This window comes from Xiphophorus maculatus, chromosome 1 (assembly GCF_002775205.1).
Source record: "Xiphophorus maculatus strain JP 163 A chromosome 1, X_maculatus-5.0-male, whole genome shotgun sequence".
Classification (NCBI taxonomy): Eukaryota; Metazoa; Chordata; class Actinopteri; order Cyprinodontiformes; family Poeciliidae; genus Xiphophorus; species Xiphophorus maculatus.
Genome location: NC_036443.1, coordinates 6,777,636 through 6,792,985, shown reverse-complemented (window position 1 = coordinate 6,792,985; position 15,350 = coordinate 6,777,636). Strand labels below are relative to the sequence as shown.

Sequence of the window (15,350 nt, the reverse complement as noted above, 5' to 3'; positions counted from 1 at the left end):
CAATCAGGGTTAGCATAAGATCAAGGTAGACTGGGAAGAGGGAAAGACCAAGAAGGCAAGCTGGTGACGAGTTTCTGAAGTGATTAAAGATGGATCTTTGGGTTTTGGGTGTAAAGACGGGTAAAGGATTACAGTCAAGAGCAGATGCATGGACGGGACATGGCAGGGGAATTGTTTTATTAATTTGGAGTCGATGAGGTTTCCCTTGTAGCCCAAATCTGGAAACTCATGAGATGGATTGTTTTGTTTTGTTTATGGCCACCCTCTGGTATTTGCAGATCAATTGACAGGCTCCCAGAAAGTTTGGTAGACATTGTAATGTCCTACTATTGTCTCCCTTCCTCCAGCAGTCTTGAACACCAAATCAGGGGTTCCTCTGAAGTTTGTCTGGCCTGGAGGAGAGAACCTTGGCAGAAGAGGTTGGCATGCCAACAACGTTTCTTAAGCTCCTTTCCCGTTTCTCTCTTATTAATCGTCGATTCAAAAGGTTAGAGAGCGTAAATCTTCCAATGACTTGGACTTATCTCTGCTGCCCAGCTTATCCTTTAATTGTTTAGGTTTTGAAGGAAAGCTCCATGTTTTATTATTTTCTAGTCATAACCTATCTTATAACCCCCAGCTGGTTGTGGCAGATGGTCGCAAACACTGAGCCAGGTTCGAGCGTTTTCCCCTTTAAAGGAAGGTTTTCCTTTCCGCTGCGGCTACATGCATGCTCAGTACAGATTGCTGCAAATCTGTGATTCAATGGGATCAAGCAGGATTTCCTTAGCCTGAAGACCTTTTACTGATTTAATTCATAAACTGAATTAGACTGATGTTTTGATGACTAGGATCAATTTTGAATGTAATTGACTCCATGTATGACATGATTTACTTTTATCATAGGGAACCTTGAGACGACATTTGTTATCAGTTGAAGGCATGGAAATATACCGAATCAAAATCTGCCACAAGCATGAATAACTTTGGGGTTTAAACGTAAATTTCAAATAACTGTCACTGTATCAATTAAGTCGGTTAAAAAAAAGTAAGTCCATGGATCTGTAAGGCATCTTTATTTAAGCTGGTACCATGTATACAATACTCTGCTGATGAATCTAGAAAACATTTCCATTTAACTACATTCAAATTCCATTTGTTCAACATTTTATGCTCAAATATGATCAAGAAAGAACACATAACGTCTGAAAATCAAACATCAATTCATGTATCAAACAATTTGACACTAAAGAAGAGCCTCTGCAAACAGATCATGAAGCCGCCGTATGCTGTGCCCAGAGTCCCATTTCACAAAACAATCAAACCAGTGGATGGACCATCAGAGCTCCGCTGTAGATTCAGTTTGAGACGAACGAGACAAAATCCATCTCTCCATTCATTCATGATGTGCATTAGCGTTACTGGTTTTTCGACGGTACAAAAACCAGCCGGTCTCCATGTTAGCGAACCTCAGTCTCTACAGCATCTACCTGAAGAGCTGCTCCTGTCCTGCTCAGACTGCTTTACACCACCGGCTGTTGGCATCGGCGGAGCAGAGCCTCCTCTCAGCCCTCTCTGACTTTGGCGGCCAGTGCAGAGTTCTCCTGTCGGATCGCTTTGTAGTCGTCCATGATCCTCTCCAGGTTGGTCACGGTTTTGTTACAGTTTTCCGTCTCAATCTGCAGACAACGGTCAGACACCAATACATCAGTCACAGAGAAAAGAATTTCTATTCACCCGATAAAATGGCAAAAGCTGCCGCTAAAGGTTTTGTATGCTTGAATTTGGATATACAGCAAAAATAATGTCAGTCTCAAAAAACACAAAAAGTTTGGCAGATTTGTTGACGTTTTAAAAAAAAAAAAAGTAGCTCGAGGGGTTTGAAAAGGCATGAGATATAACAATAAAGTCGCTAAATTAGTGACTTAAGGATGTATCGATCTAGTTTTTTCACTTCCAATAACCAATACATGTGAGGTTTAGTGAGTGGTGATACTGATCCATTACAGCAGGGGTGTCAAACTCCAGTCCTCAAGGGCCACAGTCCTGCAACTTTTAGATGTGGCTCTGCTGAACCACCTGAATAGAACAATTAGGTCATTAGCAAGGCTCTGGAACACATATCTACACATGGAGGAGGTCATTAAACCATTTCATTCCAGCGTTTTGTACCTGTGGCACATCTAAAAACTGCAGGACAGCGGCCCTCGAGGTCTGGAGTTTGACACCTGTGCATTACAGAAAAACTAAAGCTAAATCAACTTAAAACGTTTATTTCTTTTAAACAAAGAATTAAATGCACTGAATTACACATTTATTTGATAACTCTGCACCAGTACAGCACACTTACAAACACCAAGAGCTTCACAAAAACTTTGTTCAGTCAGTGCAATTACGAGTAGAACAGTGTAAAATAAATAATAAAGAAACTGAAAAAAACAATAGTTTGACTACCTTGGTCAAACATGTACAAATAAACTCCAACAAACCTTTTTTCAAACGGTTGAGAAAGTGAAATTAGTCGTTCTAAATATTATCTGGATTGGTGCCCTATCTAGAACTGTTTTCAATATGGGGGCCGATACAGATAGTGAAATTGAATTGGTGCATCTGTAGTGCAGATGTGGCCTGGTGGGTGGGTCTGTCAGTTAGCCGTCTCTCACAACAGAGCGCGAACGGCAGAGGCTGGTTTGTAAAAATATACTAAATTGGTGGATAAGAGTGGCTCCACACGGCAGCGGCACCAAAAATGACTAGGGGTCGGTTGGTGTACACATTTTACTCAGACTTTTCCAAACTTTGTTTAAGGACGTTACTATATTTCAAGACATTTAATGAACTTTAGCAGAAGATCATTTGAGTAAGGGAGAAAGAAAGCGACGTTGTGGGCAGGCAGATGCAGTTGACTGCTTCAGCACAAAAAAAGGAACATGAGGTAAGTCTGCTGAGGCCTACTTGTTCCTCCAGATCTCGAATCTCTCTCAGAATTGTTCCCGTGTCCTCAATGGTTTGGATCAGCTGGTTACAGTTCTGTAGTGAATGACAGAGACATAACAGGAGACCGTTTCCTGACATGAACCAGCACAGACGACAGAAAGATCAGGGTCTCGGACACAGTGACGCACCTCATGTAAGGCAGCCAGGTACTTGTAGGATTTGCGGACAGACTCATCTTTCTTGGCATCCTAAACAGAACAACAGCAAAGGGATTTATTCTAAATGAAACAAGAAAGAGATACATTATCGATTCCTGGAAGCAGCTCCATGAAAAAAAAAAAAAAGATAGTGTGATTGAAGATTTTTGCAAAGTGTCTATGAGAAGTGAGAGACGAGCCTGCTACCTTAAAGACCAGCTCGTCAGTCACAGCAAACGTCCGGTCCAGTTTCCCAGTGAGGCTGTTGATCTCCTTCTGCAGCTCCTTGGTGTCTGACAGGATCTGAGGAGATCCCACGAGAAGTTGGTGAGAGAAAAAGCAACGGTGGCACAACAGAGTCCACACAGAGTCCAAATTATTTCTCCTCAACGTAATGTGACCAACTCCAGGAATCCTAGAAATCTGTGAATTAGCTTGTGCTCTTCACCAACTTCTTCAAATCTCACCTTAGTAATTTCCTCCTTCTGTTTTTTGATATTGCCAACAATCTCTAAAATCCTCTGAGTGTACGCTGATCGAGACACGTCCTGGGGAAGGCTTTCCAATTCAGTCACCTTCAGAGGTAGAGAAGAGGGACAAGGCTGACTCAAGTACACCCAGTTTGAAACCAATCTGGTCAAACATAAAAAAAACACATGAATAAATAAACTTCTAAGGGGTCGTTTCAGCATCAGTCGGGCCAACAGTGCCACACGTCACATTTGACTTAAAGCTCCATGATAGGTATTTTCCTTTCGAACCTAAATAAAAGAAAGAACCACAGACAACGTATATGAATTTTACGTGGAGCTTTTGCAAAAGGAGAAGCCTCTGTTACTGCTCCTCCGAGCAATTCACAGAGCGTTCTGATCGGCTTTCACATGAGCTCCTGTTTTTATTGTCAAAGAAGAACAGGCAAGGGGGCAGTCAGAAAAAACAACAGAGGTCGTAAAGCTTCTAACCCAAACAACTAACAACCCAGTTCCAGATGTGATATCTGATCAAAGGTCTGAGCCCGGTTCAAATCTCGGTTAATACTGTCAACAAAACAAAATACGACTGTTCACAGGTAGTTACTAAATTAGGAGGTGTTCTTGCAAAAGGATTTAAGGTCTGAGAAACTCAGTGTTAACTATTTCTCGTAAAGTTGAACAGACAGTAGTGACCTCCATACACACATAAGGAAGAGAACACTTTAAACAGAAAATCACAATGATCTATAGGCTGAATGTGAACTAAAGTAAGAATAAAATGATAATACCAAAAAATCTCTAACACTCCACATCTACAATATGTCCACTGCCTACAGCTGGTCTAAGCCACTTCACACCACTAAAGGTCTAAAAGATTGCTTGATTTATTGTCATCACAAAATCAAATAAAAATTTTGCTTGTGCAAAAGAATAAAAAAAAAGAAGCACATGCAATTACTGAAGGTGTTGCGTGTGAAAATGCTTTGTTTCAAGAATACTATTTCTGACTAAAGATAAGTGAGAAGAAACCCAAAATCCAGAATTAGTCATGAGACATACAGCACTGTGGTGCAGCTGCAACTAGGGATGCGTGATATATTGGAACCAATATCGGTATCGGCAGACATTAGTCAGCTTTTAACATATCGGTCTGATTTTAAAGAGCTGATCTGATACTGATCACTGGTGTTTCTTTCCATCTTGTTGCTCTTTGTTTCTGGAGGTGGTTGCTTATGTGATATTTGTTTGGTCTAGTAACGGTGATGGTGATGCAGCACGTAACTGTAAACAATATAAAATGGTTATTGGCCCAAGTTTTAATATCGCTAGATATCCCTAGCTGCAACTCTTCTCTAGTCTCACAAACAGGAATGCATTCATCACACAGTCATAACAAGAAAGCCACTGATGAGGCAGAATTAGCAGACATACCAGCTGCTTGTACGACTCTTCTTTCTTCTTCGCCTCCGCTGTGGCCGCACGGATTTTGTCGTGCAGAGACTTGATCTCTGAAAGCTTTGTGGAAGACTCGAGCTGTGGAAAGCAGAGGCAACATCAGCGCCACCAGAACTGGCTGAGCAGAGGTTATATCTACTCCACCACTCACATCCTTGGTGCTGCAGATTTCTTTTAGTCTGCGATGTTCTTCAATGAGCGGAGCGCGATGTTTTTCCCACTGAGATGCCAGATTTACCACCCGGTTGGCACTGGCCTCCACCTGGGACTGATGGCCGAGCAGAAACAGGGGAGTGAAAAAGAGCTTCTCTGAGGCTGGCTAAGAGTTTCCACAAGATCCTTTCTTACCTGAAGCTTCTGCAGGTTGTTGTCTGCGTCTGGCAACAGATCAATAGTTTTCTTCTTTACCTGCGTCTTCTCCTCATTTTTAGTATTTTCCATCTCCCTCTGCTTCAGTTCATCAAATACCTACCAGCAAAGCAGCTTTTTTAAGTCAATATGTTTCTAATATTTTTAAAGATATGACGTTTACACCAGTTATCCCGGATAACAAAGGGATCAAAGCAAACTAATCCGCACATGACATAAAGTGGTATAAAAACTGAAGACAGAGGAATGTACTGCATTCTTTGGATAAAAAAAAAAAAGACACATGCTGTATGAAGTAACAATTCACATGTATTTTTCATGTGTTCATTTGAACTCATTTTTATTGTTAAAGATGTTTTAACACTTTAAGTTCTCAAAAGGCTGGGAATTGAACCCAGGACAGCCACGCCGAGGTCAGTAGATTCTACACCAAACAACGCTCTGATCTTAACACAAACTATCTAAATTTTAAAAGTCCTTTCTATGGACGTCAGATTTTCAGTTCTTTCAAAGGATTTTCAACTGGGAACATGTCAGGTGACCGACTGGGCTAATCTAGCAGTTTTACTTTATTTCTATGAAACCAAAATAAAGTAAAGTTGACTTTTTTGGGCCTTATATCGTGTTCTGATGGTATTCCCTCATCAGAAACATACTTGGTTGGTGTTGCCATGATTCTATCATATTTGAGGTTTTATTTATTAAGGTTTTTACTTTTTAAATAGTGGTAGATTTCAGCTGGTTTTTTGGTTTTCTAAGCCTTTTTGCCCATTATTTTCATGTGTTCAATACTTGGCCCCTCTTTCATTTCCCTTCATTATCATTACAACTAACTTAAATTCTTCTGCTAGATTACTTGGGCTGTAACATATTGAAGTTGCAGCGATTAACCGGTTGCAGCAAATAAATTTGCCCTGATTTCCTTCACTTTGGGAGATCAGCTGATCCTCACATGAGAAACCAATCATATTACCAATCTTATCTACTTTAGTGCAAGTCTGAAAATCAGCCTCTGTCCCCTTGTGACTGAGGTTTGAGTGACAGACCAAGTCTAGTCTGAATGTGTGATTACCAATAGTCACCCCACCGTTGCCAACTTAGTGACTTTCTTGCTATATTTAACAACTTTTTTTCTGAGAAAAAAGAAATCTCTACTGGCCAAAGCTGGCATCAGATTTTTAAAGATTGGTGATTGGCCAGAAAACTGATTGGGTGCACCCAGAGGTGTTAGGCCTAAAGCTCTAGTTCTATTTCTTCTTCTTTTTTTTCCCTTCGCAAATATTTATTGATACTCAAACAGTTACATTTACAGCACCAAGTTTCAGAATAAAATACAATTATTTCCTATAAATTAGGCTAATTCCATCTCTGCTGACCGCTAGAGGGAATGCGTAAAGCACTGAATGATTATTCTTGCGCCTGCACAGGTCGAGTATCTTATACCAACATGGTCACATGACCCACAGTGACACTGGTGAGGAAGAAGGACATCTAAAGGCTGTGTGGAATACCTGAGCATTAGTGACACTCATGTGCTTCATGTCTGCCACCATCAGGTCGACGTCACTGCAGAGCTGATGAAACTGCTGCTGCAGGGCAGCCAGCTCCTCCTGCTGGCGGAGCTGAGCATCACCCTCCGACTGCCGTCCGGTGTGGACTGGGCTCGGTACAGCGGCAGCCTCCTGCGGGAGCAACGCACAGTTAGCGCCGAACCCGTTCTGCAGAGCTCCGTCTACTCGTCCGGAGGCGCTCACCTGTGTGAAGGTAAACTTCTGAGTGTGTGTGAAATGGCTGCCCTTGGTAAGGATGAGGTCAGAAGGGGTGGAGCCTCTGAAGGTGTGCAAGAGGTCAGACAGCTCAGAGGTGGAGCGGGGAACGCCGAAGACACTTTCGGGAGACGGCGCGGCGGCAGAGCGCAGCTGCTCTTCAATGCGTTTACGCAGGCGGGTCAGCTTCCTGGAGCGGTACTCCTGTTCAACACGCAGGAAAACACCGAAATTACACATCACACAAACACGCGTATTATTCTCACTGTGACTTTCAAACATTTTTCATCTGCATAATTTAAAGCCTGAAATTTCTTATCGTTTCCCTCAAAGCTTTGAAAGAAGACGTGAGTTTGGGAATGACCTTTCTGAAGCCAAAATGAATCAATCGCTCAATACCTCCCTTCATTGAAGGGTGAAATATTTGAATGTTTTCACCAACGTGGTGTGATCCTTTTGGCTTCATCAACAAGAACAGATGCTGTGACTGGATGTAGTGAAATCCAAAATGTCTCTAGATGACGTGAGATGTTCAATATGAGGGAAGAAAGCCAAGAACAGATTTAAGAATGAGGATATGTCAATGGTAGACTGTGTCAGGAGTATTTAAAGTTTTTGACAAGGAATTTATATAAATGACATTTCCGTAATCAAGCAAAAACAGACAAGCTCAAGACACTGCTGTTTTCCTAGCCTCAATAGAAAGACAAGATATAACTGGAGAGAAAAAGTTTCAGCTCCATTTTTTCCCCACCAGCTTGTTTAAGCAAGTTTATTGTATAGCACATTTCAGGACCAAGGCAATTCAAAGTGATTTACATGATGAGAACAGAAGAGAATAAAAAACAAAGTATTACTGCTCCTTCCTACCCACTTCTCGCCCTACTCTGATCCGACTTGTCCTGCTTTTTTTTCTCTCTTTTTTATGCAGCCTCTGTTTGCGTATCCGCAGAATCTACAAACATCTACAGAACAGGAACATCTAGTTATAGATTCAATCAACTAAAAACTATTAGTTATATCAAAAAGATCACAGAGAAACTCCTGGTGTACCTACTCCTTTGTATTATCTGATGACTTATAGAAATTGTGGAGTACTCATTATTTAGATTGAGTTAGATTGTTATATTAGATTGTTTAGATTATCACGCAGAGCAAGTTCCACTAGTTTTTCCAGAGAAATTGCTTCTAGCTTATAACTTATGGAGTTTAGCTCAACATTTAGCACCATCTACTTCATAGAGTCAAACATGGAGAACCAACATTTAGTTTTATGCCGACATTTGTCTCTCTTTTTGCTCTCTCCTTTGGTTTGTTGTTTTGTTTGTATTTCCTTCTACTTCATGTAAAGCACTTTGAACTGCCTTGTTGCTGAAAATGTTCTATATAAATATAATTACCTTACATTGCAGTATAATAAAGGAAAGTAATAAAAAATTGGAATACAGGTCAAATCAGCGATGACCAATCTACTTAATGCTTGAATGGAGATGTTGTAATGTAGAGCAGTGTATAGTAACTAATCTCATTTATCATAAGAGTAGTTACGGTAACTAATCTTAGCTCTTGCTAAACCCTGAGCTAGTGGGAGCATGTAGACATTAAATAGGAGGCCTTCTTGGGGAAACCCACATGTGACTAAATCAATTTTGATGAAAAGTGTAAAATAAATGGAAAATTTCACTGGATGCTCACACATGACACAGCTGATTGTGTCCTTTCACATGCTGGACACTGAGATGGAAACCGTGCAACGACGGGACGGAAAAAGAGGAAAAAGTGTTCATCCCCTCTGATAACACTGCAACGCTTTTCTGACGTGGAGCGGCCCTGACCTGTGGCGTGAGGCGGGACAGCAGGCCCTGACTCTTCCACTCGGTATCCCACTCCTGAGCAGTGCTCAAGTCCGCCGTGTGTTGCTCCAAGATGGACGACACCATAGAGGTCTGACTGGGAAGCTGAGCGGTGACAGGAAGGAGGAAGTCTCTCTGGTAGTCCTTCACCTCTGTAAGTGCAGCGCACATGCACACTCATTTCATTCAACTAGGAAAAATACTAACAGTTTTATTAACCTAATGCTTTATCCTACATAAGATGTCAAATTTGACAGCAAGATTTATCCTGAATAAAACAGATGCTCGATAGTCTAACTTCCTCACTCAGCATTTTTGTTTGCAACCATTATGGTAAGGTGCAGACCTCAGTGTTGGCCATTTAGATCTTTTTTTTTGACATCCAAGCTTTTTTTAAATCAAGAAGTGTAATAAACGTACACAGTTACATAAGACTGTTTTTGCCTTTCCTTGCCAATTAAATGCAGTCTAACACTAAGCTCTACATATGACCAATAATAGAGAAAATGAGTCAAGGACAGAAGTTCTAGACTAAAAATTAAAGGATGAATGGTAAGGCAGGGGATTCCCATTACATCTAATGTAAAACTAACACAAAAGAGCACCATGCTGACATTCGGACATGGTAGTGGTCATGTGATGGAGCTCTGCTCTACTCCAGAACATCCTGAAGGAGAATGTTTTGCTATCAGCTTGTGATTCTGCGTTCAAGGACACTTAGGTTATGCAACTGAATAATGATCAAAAGTGCACAGCTAACTGCACCGCTACTTGGCTCAAAAAACACAAAAAACAAAAGCAAAATGAAGGGTTTTAGAGTGGCCTAGACAAAGTCCAGACTAAAATCCCACAGAACTTCAGTAGCATCACCTTAAACGGAACAGATCGGCAAAGAAAAGTTAAATACTTGATACCGAGAGTGACACAAATAGTGATCAGGCTTATGGACAATCAATTTTTCACAAATCACATCAAAAGTAGTTTTTGGATTTAGACGAGTGACTTGGTCAGATTTTTTAGTGATCTGAAACATTTAAGAGACATAAAAGCCAAATCAAATGGAATGTGAAAAGGGATAAATGATTTTTAAAGTACTTTACATGATCTAGTTGCAACTGAAGAAGAAACCATGATGAGTTTGAGGTGAGGTGGTAAAACCTGCATCATTCAGTACAACTCAAACCCATATGGATTACGTTGCAGCCCAAGGCTCCACCGTGTAGAGGGTTGTTTTTGTGCTTCATACTGAGCACATAGTAAGAGAACTGAAAGGATTGTTTAGCATTTTGCTAACTGAACATAAACTCTGTTCTGAATCAGCCATGTGTCTGCAGCAGAGGACCTACCTTTGAGATACTTCTGGCCGTTAGTGCAGTGTGGGGAGCTGAGTGGACGGACGTGGAAGCTGTGTGATGCTGCTTTATTCTAAAACACAAGGAAACGGGTTTCAGCAAAGATGGGAATGTTTTCATCCTGCTCTCAAAATCGGTGTACTTTCAGGCAGTTAGTTTCTTCTTTTGGAGTGAAAAATGAAAAAACAAAAATAGACAAATTTTGTTTGTTTTTCGTTTATTAAACCAAAATGAGAAATCGGATGACGGATCAACCTGCCTCGTTATCCGATTTCTCATTTTGGTTTAATAGACAAAAAAAACAATATGCCTGAAAATACACTGACCTCTGAAGTGTCCAGTTGGCTTTTTGCACTGTATCAGATAAGCCTTTTAAATTTTAAACACTCGGGGCGTGCTGTGGTGGCGCAGGGGTTTAGCAAGCCCCACATTTGGAGGCCTTATGCGGACGTTGCGGGTTCGACTCCCGGTCCCGGCGACCTTTGCTGCATATCTTCCCCCCTCTCCTCACCCTCCTTCCTGTCTGCCTACTGTCGCAAAAAATACGAGCCACTAACGCCGCAAAAACTCTTCGGAGAAAAAAATGGAAATACATTTTTTTTAAACACTTAAAAAAATTGTTTGAACAAAGTTACAATGCTCAATAAATTTAAATACAAAATTCAAAAACTTTGTTTCATTCAGACTATGTACAAAGACAACATTTAAAATGGACTAAGGCCACCTTACGTAAGTTGTGCTAAACCTCTGCGCCACCACAGCACCACATGATTCCAGCTTTTTGAGTCCTTTAGTTGAAAAGTTCAACCTGGATGAGGATAATTTGGTTTATTTTATGGGGTTTTTAGCGTCTTTTTTATATTTTTTTAAGCATTTTATTGTACAATTAAAAAAAAAAAAACAAAGAACAAAACTATTTATTCCTGTGGTGCTCCCGCTGGGAATAAAATTATTTATTCAAACCCTAACCACCCTCTGCCTCCCTGGGTTCTGACTCACTGGCTCCCCTGTGTTGTCATCAAACTTGTTGGCGTGACATTAAGACAGCTTGGAGTTTACATATTTACAAAAATGTATGCTATGAATACATGTTGAAAGGACAGCGCTCACAAAATCAAAGGAAGTAAAAGGTTAAGTAAGAATAAAGTCACCAGACTGAAGACCAAGCACAACTAGGGATGCACAATATATCGGCAGTAATATCGGTATGGGCCGATATTAGTCACTTTTTTAACACAGCGGTATTGGTTATTGATCAAGACCACTTGAAAAATGAGGACGTCAAACTGTTTAAAAGGAAGTGTGAAGAAATGGCCTGTGCTTGGTAAATTAGTCAAGCTGTGTGCAGCAGATGCATCATCAGTTACTGCCCTCACATGTTGACATACCTGAGTTTCACAGTGTAACGGCAACCTGCAGTTTAGAGGCACCCAGGAAACAGCCAGCTGGCCGCTGATTGCAGCAGCGATGGCTCTATGGAGGACAGCCGATTTACCTGCAGGAAGAGAGAATAACCGTGGTGATGGAGTTATGAATACATGCCTTTATAAAGTCAGGTAAACAAAGAGGAGTAAGCTAGTAGTACTTGTCTATTTTTTACTCCCTGTCAAAAAGCTATGACTTTCAATTCTTTCTCATTCATTTTATAATCGGAAATAATCGGATATTAAGAAGGACTGGTATAAAATGCGTATATTAGAATATGTTTTCTAACACCATTGTGTGATGCTTACATTTAATGTTTTCTATTCGGGGTGACATTCTTTTGCCATTCTGGTTCAAAACTGTGGAGCCAAATTGGCCTCATAATTGTTAAAAAAAAATAAAGACAGAAAACAAGGTCCAAAATTACAGTTCAGATTCAAGGGATTTGTTGTGCCGTGTGTTTACACATGCAGTGCAGCATGTTATTTTTCAAAACCAATCACACAAACGGTTCGATGAGGATGTTCTCAGTGGACGAAAATATGACACTGACAAATTTGAGCAGTATTTTGAGACAGAATGTGGCTGATTCATCTGAAGCCCCGCCCCCATGCCAGACAAGGCCAGAAGTTTGAAACTGGGGAAAAAATAGAATCTAAAAAATATCCGTGGACTCTGTTGAAGTTTTAAATTGGTCTTGACTTATGTAATGCGCCAGTTCGACGCTATGAAGCTTACGAGAAATTGTCCGCACATTACCGTTTCCATGGGAGCACGGGCAAAATATTGCACACAGCCTGTGAATCCTTATGTACAGGTGATGTACAGAACATTAATATTCAAACAAACCATTCTCAGTTTGTCGTTATGAAGCGTGGTCTGTATTTTAAGGGAACATCTGGATTGGATTCATTTTGGAATAAAATATGTCAAAAGTGAAGTGCGACGGCACACTGTAACTAAGTGGTAGTCGATACTTGTCATATTTTTTTCTCAAATAAAAAGGAACAAAAATATTCACACATTTCACAGCTTCCTTTTGCTTTAACACGCCAGGAGAACAGCAAAGCAACACGGCCTGTACTTTTGTAATATTAGACTTCTTGAGGATGACAGCTTTTCCTTTTTTTTTTAAATCGTTAGCCGTCCAGCTGTACCTGTGGGCTGGTCCGAGGCCTCAGAGCTCTCCCTGGGCATTTTCTCCACCAGGTACATGAGCAGCGAGCGAATCTCTGGCTCATTACTGTATAGAAAAGTCTGGTAGCCAATCTCTCCTTTATAGCCGACGTCCTGGAAACACACGGGTAAAAGCGTCAGCACAGTATACTGTACAATAAGAAGAAAATATGCAAGATGTGAGAATGTTAGTGAATTTTGTAACATGACTTGTATTCTGTAGTTTTAAAGTGCTAAATGTAAGATGGATAATGCTAATTTGAGGTTCGAAGTTTCTAGTAGCTTCAGGACATAGACTGTATAACACAGAAGCAAAGGAAAGTCTTATATTATTTCTGCATCAATGTGAACATATTTGTTTGACATCCACATAACAGGTTAGTATTTCAGCTAATATTTCCATAAAATAATTGTATTGTCTGAACCCACATGAGCAGTTTTTTGGCAATGTGCACGAGGACAGGCCAAGAAAAAGAGACACCGAGTTCAAAAAACAGGTTTCATATATGGACTCCAGATGCATTAGCAGACCTACAGACACTGTGACCTGAACATGCCCGTATCAGGAAGACAGGCGTGTGATCATGTAAACCTTGAGGAGAGACTGTGCTGGCCAGGACCCTACAAACGGGGTGCTGACCGAGGGGATTTCACTAAGATTGGGCCAAGATTTCCTCGCAATTTGGTTCATGCTGACGTATTCTGCAGTATTGTAATGCAACTTTACTGTTCAAACAAAGCCTGCAGCATGCAGAGGCTTTTTCCTGCAACATCACCACACCAGCATCAAGAGGAGACTGACCAGAAGACACAACATCAAAATACTTTAGAACCTGCTGTGCAGCTGGAAGGAGTTCTTTTCAAAGAAAGAAAGAGGCAACTCAAGCCTTTTCCAGGACATATCACTGTGGAATATTGATCTGTTAGCATGTAATGACACTCATCTGTCACAATGTGTGATTTATCCACATTGTCCCTCTAGAAACAACTTGCTGGGGAACCATAATCAGAAGATATGATGTGTGGGCGGATCAGGGGAGTCTTACCTGGCAAGCCTGGGCCAGGCTCATGCCCACCCTGAAGCGGGCAGACATGCCCGGAGGCAGGGAGGTGGGCAGCCCTTCCCCCAGGGCCGGATCGATCACCCGGATGCATCTGACCACCGCCTCCACGATCAACTCACTGGTGAACTGGTTCAGCCTGTCGACGTCCTCGCCCACCTCCCTGTGGGACACAAACCACACAGAGCCTGAGAGCTGTCAACAACTCTAGCCTGCAGGAACACGATGCAGACACTTACGTTCCGACTTGTTTTAGAGCGTGAATCAGGATTTTATCAACTTCCTCCATCGCTGAGCTTTCTCAGGAAATATTCTAACCGAGTGGCAGGAATCTAGCGAAACAGCCCGACTGCAGACAGATGCTTTATTAACATGGGTTAGCTTCCATCGACTGCTAGCAACACACCAGCTCCTATTTAGCAACTACGGCATTCCTCGCCTCCATTTTCCCTACCAGCTCAGCTAAAAGACTGTACGTAAACAAAATACTCTAAATCAGTCCAAAACCCTTCCACAATCACGTCCAACCGGCTCTAGCAGAGCTCAGAGCTGGGAGTTTATGCTCAGAGTGGAAGTAATCGTCGACAGAAACAGAAAGGCTTTCTGGGAAGCGGAGTTTTCACTGAGTCTGTATCGGCTGGGCATCTAGGAGACGTGCACAACGTTGAAATACATATCCCAGCATGCACCAAAGCAGAGCGTCTCGTGACCTGACGCTGTGTTCGTTGACAGCTGATGGAATCAGAATCGGCTTTATTGGCTAAGATCGTGTTCACAGTTCACAAACAAGGAATTTCAGTTCTGTTTAATGTCCAGGTGTTAAATATAAATATGAAAACTTTAGATTAAATAAAAAATGAATCACAAAATAAACAGTATGTACAAATATTTTATGTATTACAAATAGAAACAAGGCAGGTTGTGACAGTTGTTCCAATATGTTTATGTAGGTTCAGAGCAGAGTAGCTGACCGGTGAGGCTGTAAGAGGTTCACCATGTTCATTAAAGAGACTTTCTGTCTCTGTAGCACCGACCAAAAGGTACAATTCCTAAAAGTTTGTGTCCAGGGTGTGTGGGGTCTGAAGAGATGTTAGCGGCCCCTTTCCTGACCTTTGACCTGTGCAAGAACTGAACGGAGAGAAGGTCAGCCCTAATGATCCTTTCTGATTGTTGCTCTCTGGACCGGTTCTGTTCTGTTGATGAGCCAAATCACCAAGCCTTCTTCTGAACAGTGTCTATGTGACACAGTGTTGAAGATGGTGAGGGGTGGGCCGGGGGGAGGGGGGGGTTCTGTTAGTCCAGGAGAC

The 15,350-nt window shown here is 41.4% G+C and overlaps 1 protein-coding gene across 2 annotated transcripts; it reads right to left on the bottom strand.

The window, feature by feature from the left end:
* Positions 1-1,038: 1,038 nt before the first annotated feature.
* Positions 1,039-14,650, bottom strand: ccdc22 (coiled-coil domain containing 22). Of its 2 annotated transcripts, XM_014471297.2 has the most exons (16): positions 14,283-14,649; positions 14,029-14,206; positions 12,964-13,096; positions 11,770-11,876; positions 10,376-10,454; positions 9,012-9,181; positions 7,165-7,380; positions 6,922-7,092; positions 5,390-5,509; positions 5,193-5,309; positions 5,018-5,119; positions 3,581-3,688; positions 3,321-3,416; positions 3,105-3,164; positions 2,935-3,009; positions 1,039-1,658 (listed from the first exon to the last, which is right to left on the bottom strand). In XM_014471297.2, the coding sequence occupies exons 1-16, from the start codon at positions 14,330-14,332 to the stop codon at positions 1,545-1,547; spliced, it is 1,896 nt and encodes a 631-aa protein (XP_014326783.1). In that variant the 5' UTR covers positions 14,333-14,649; the 3' UTR covers positions 1,039-1,544. The 2 variants fall into 2 exon arrangements, with proteins under 2 accessions (XP_014326783.1, XP_023197653.1); XM_023341885.1 differs by having other exon boundaries at positions 6,922-7,380; positions 14,283-14,650.
* Positions 14,651-15,350: the final 700 nt, after the last annotated feature.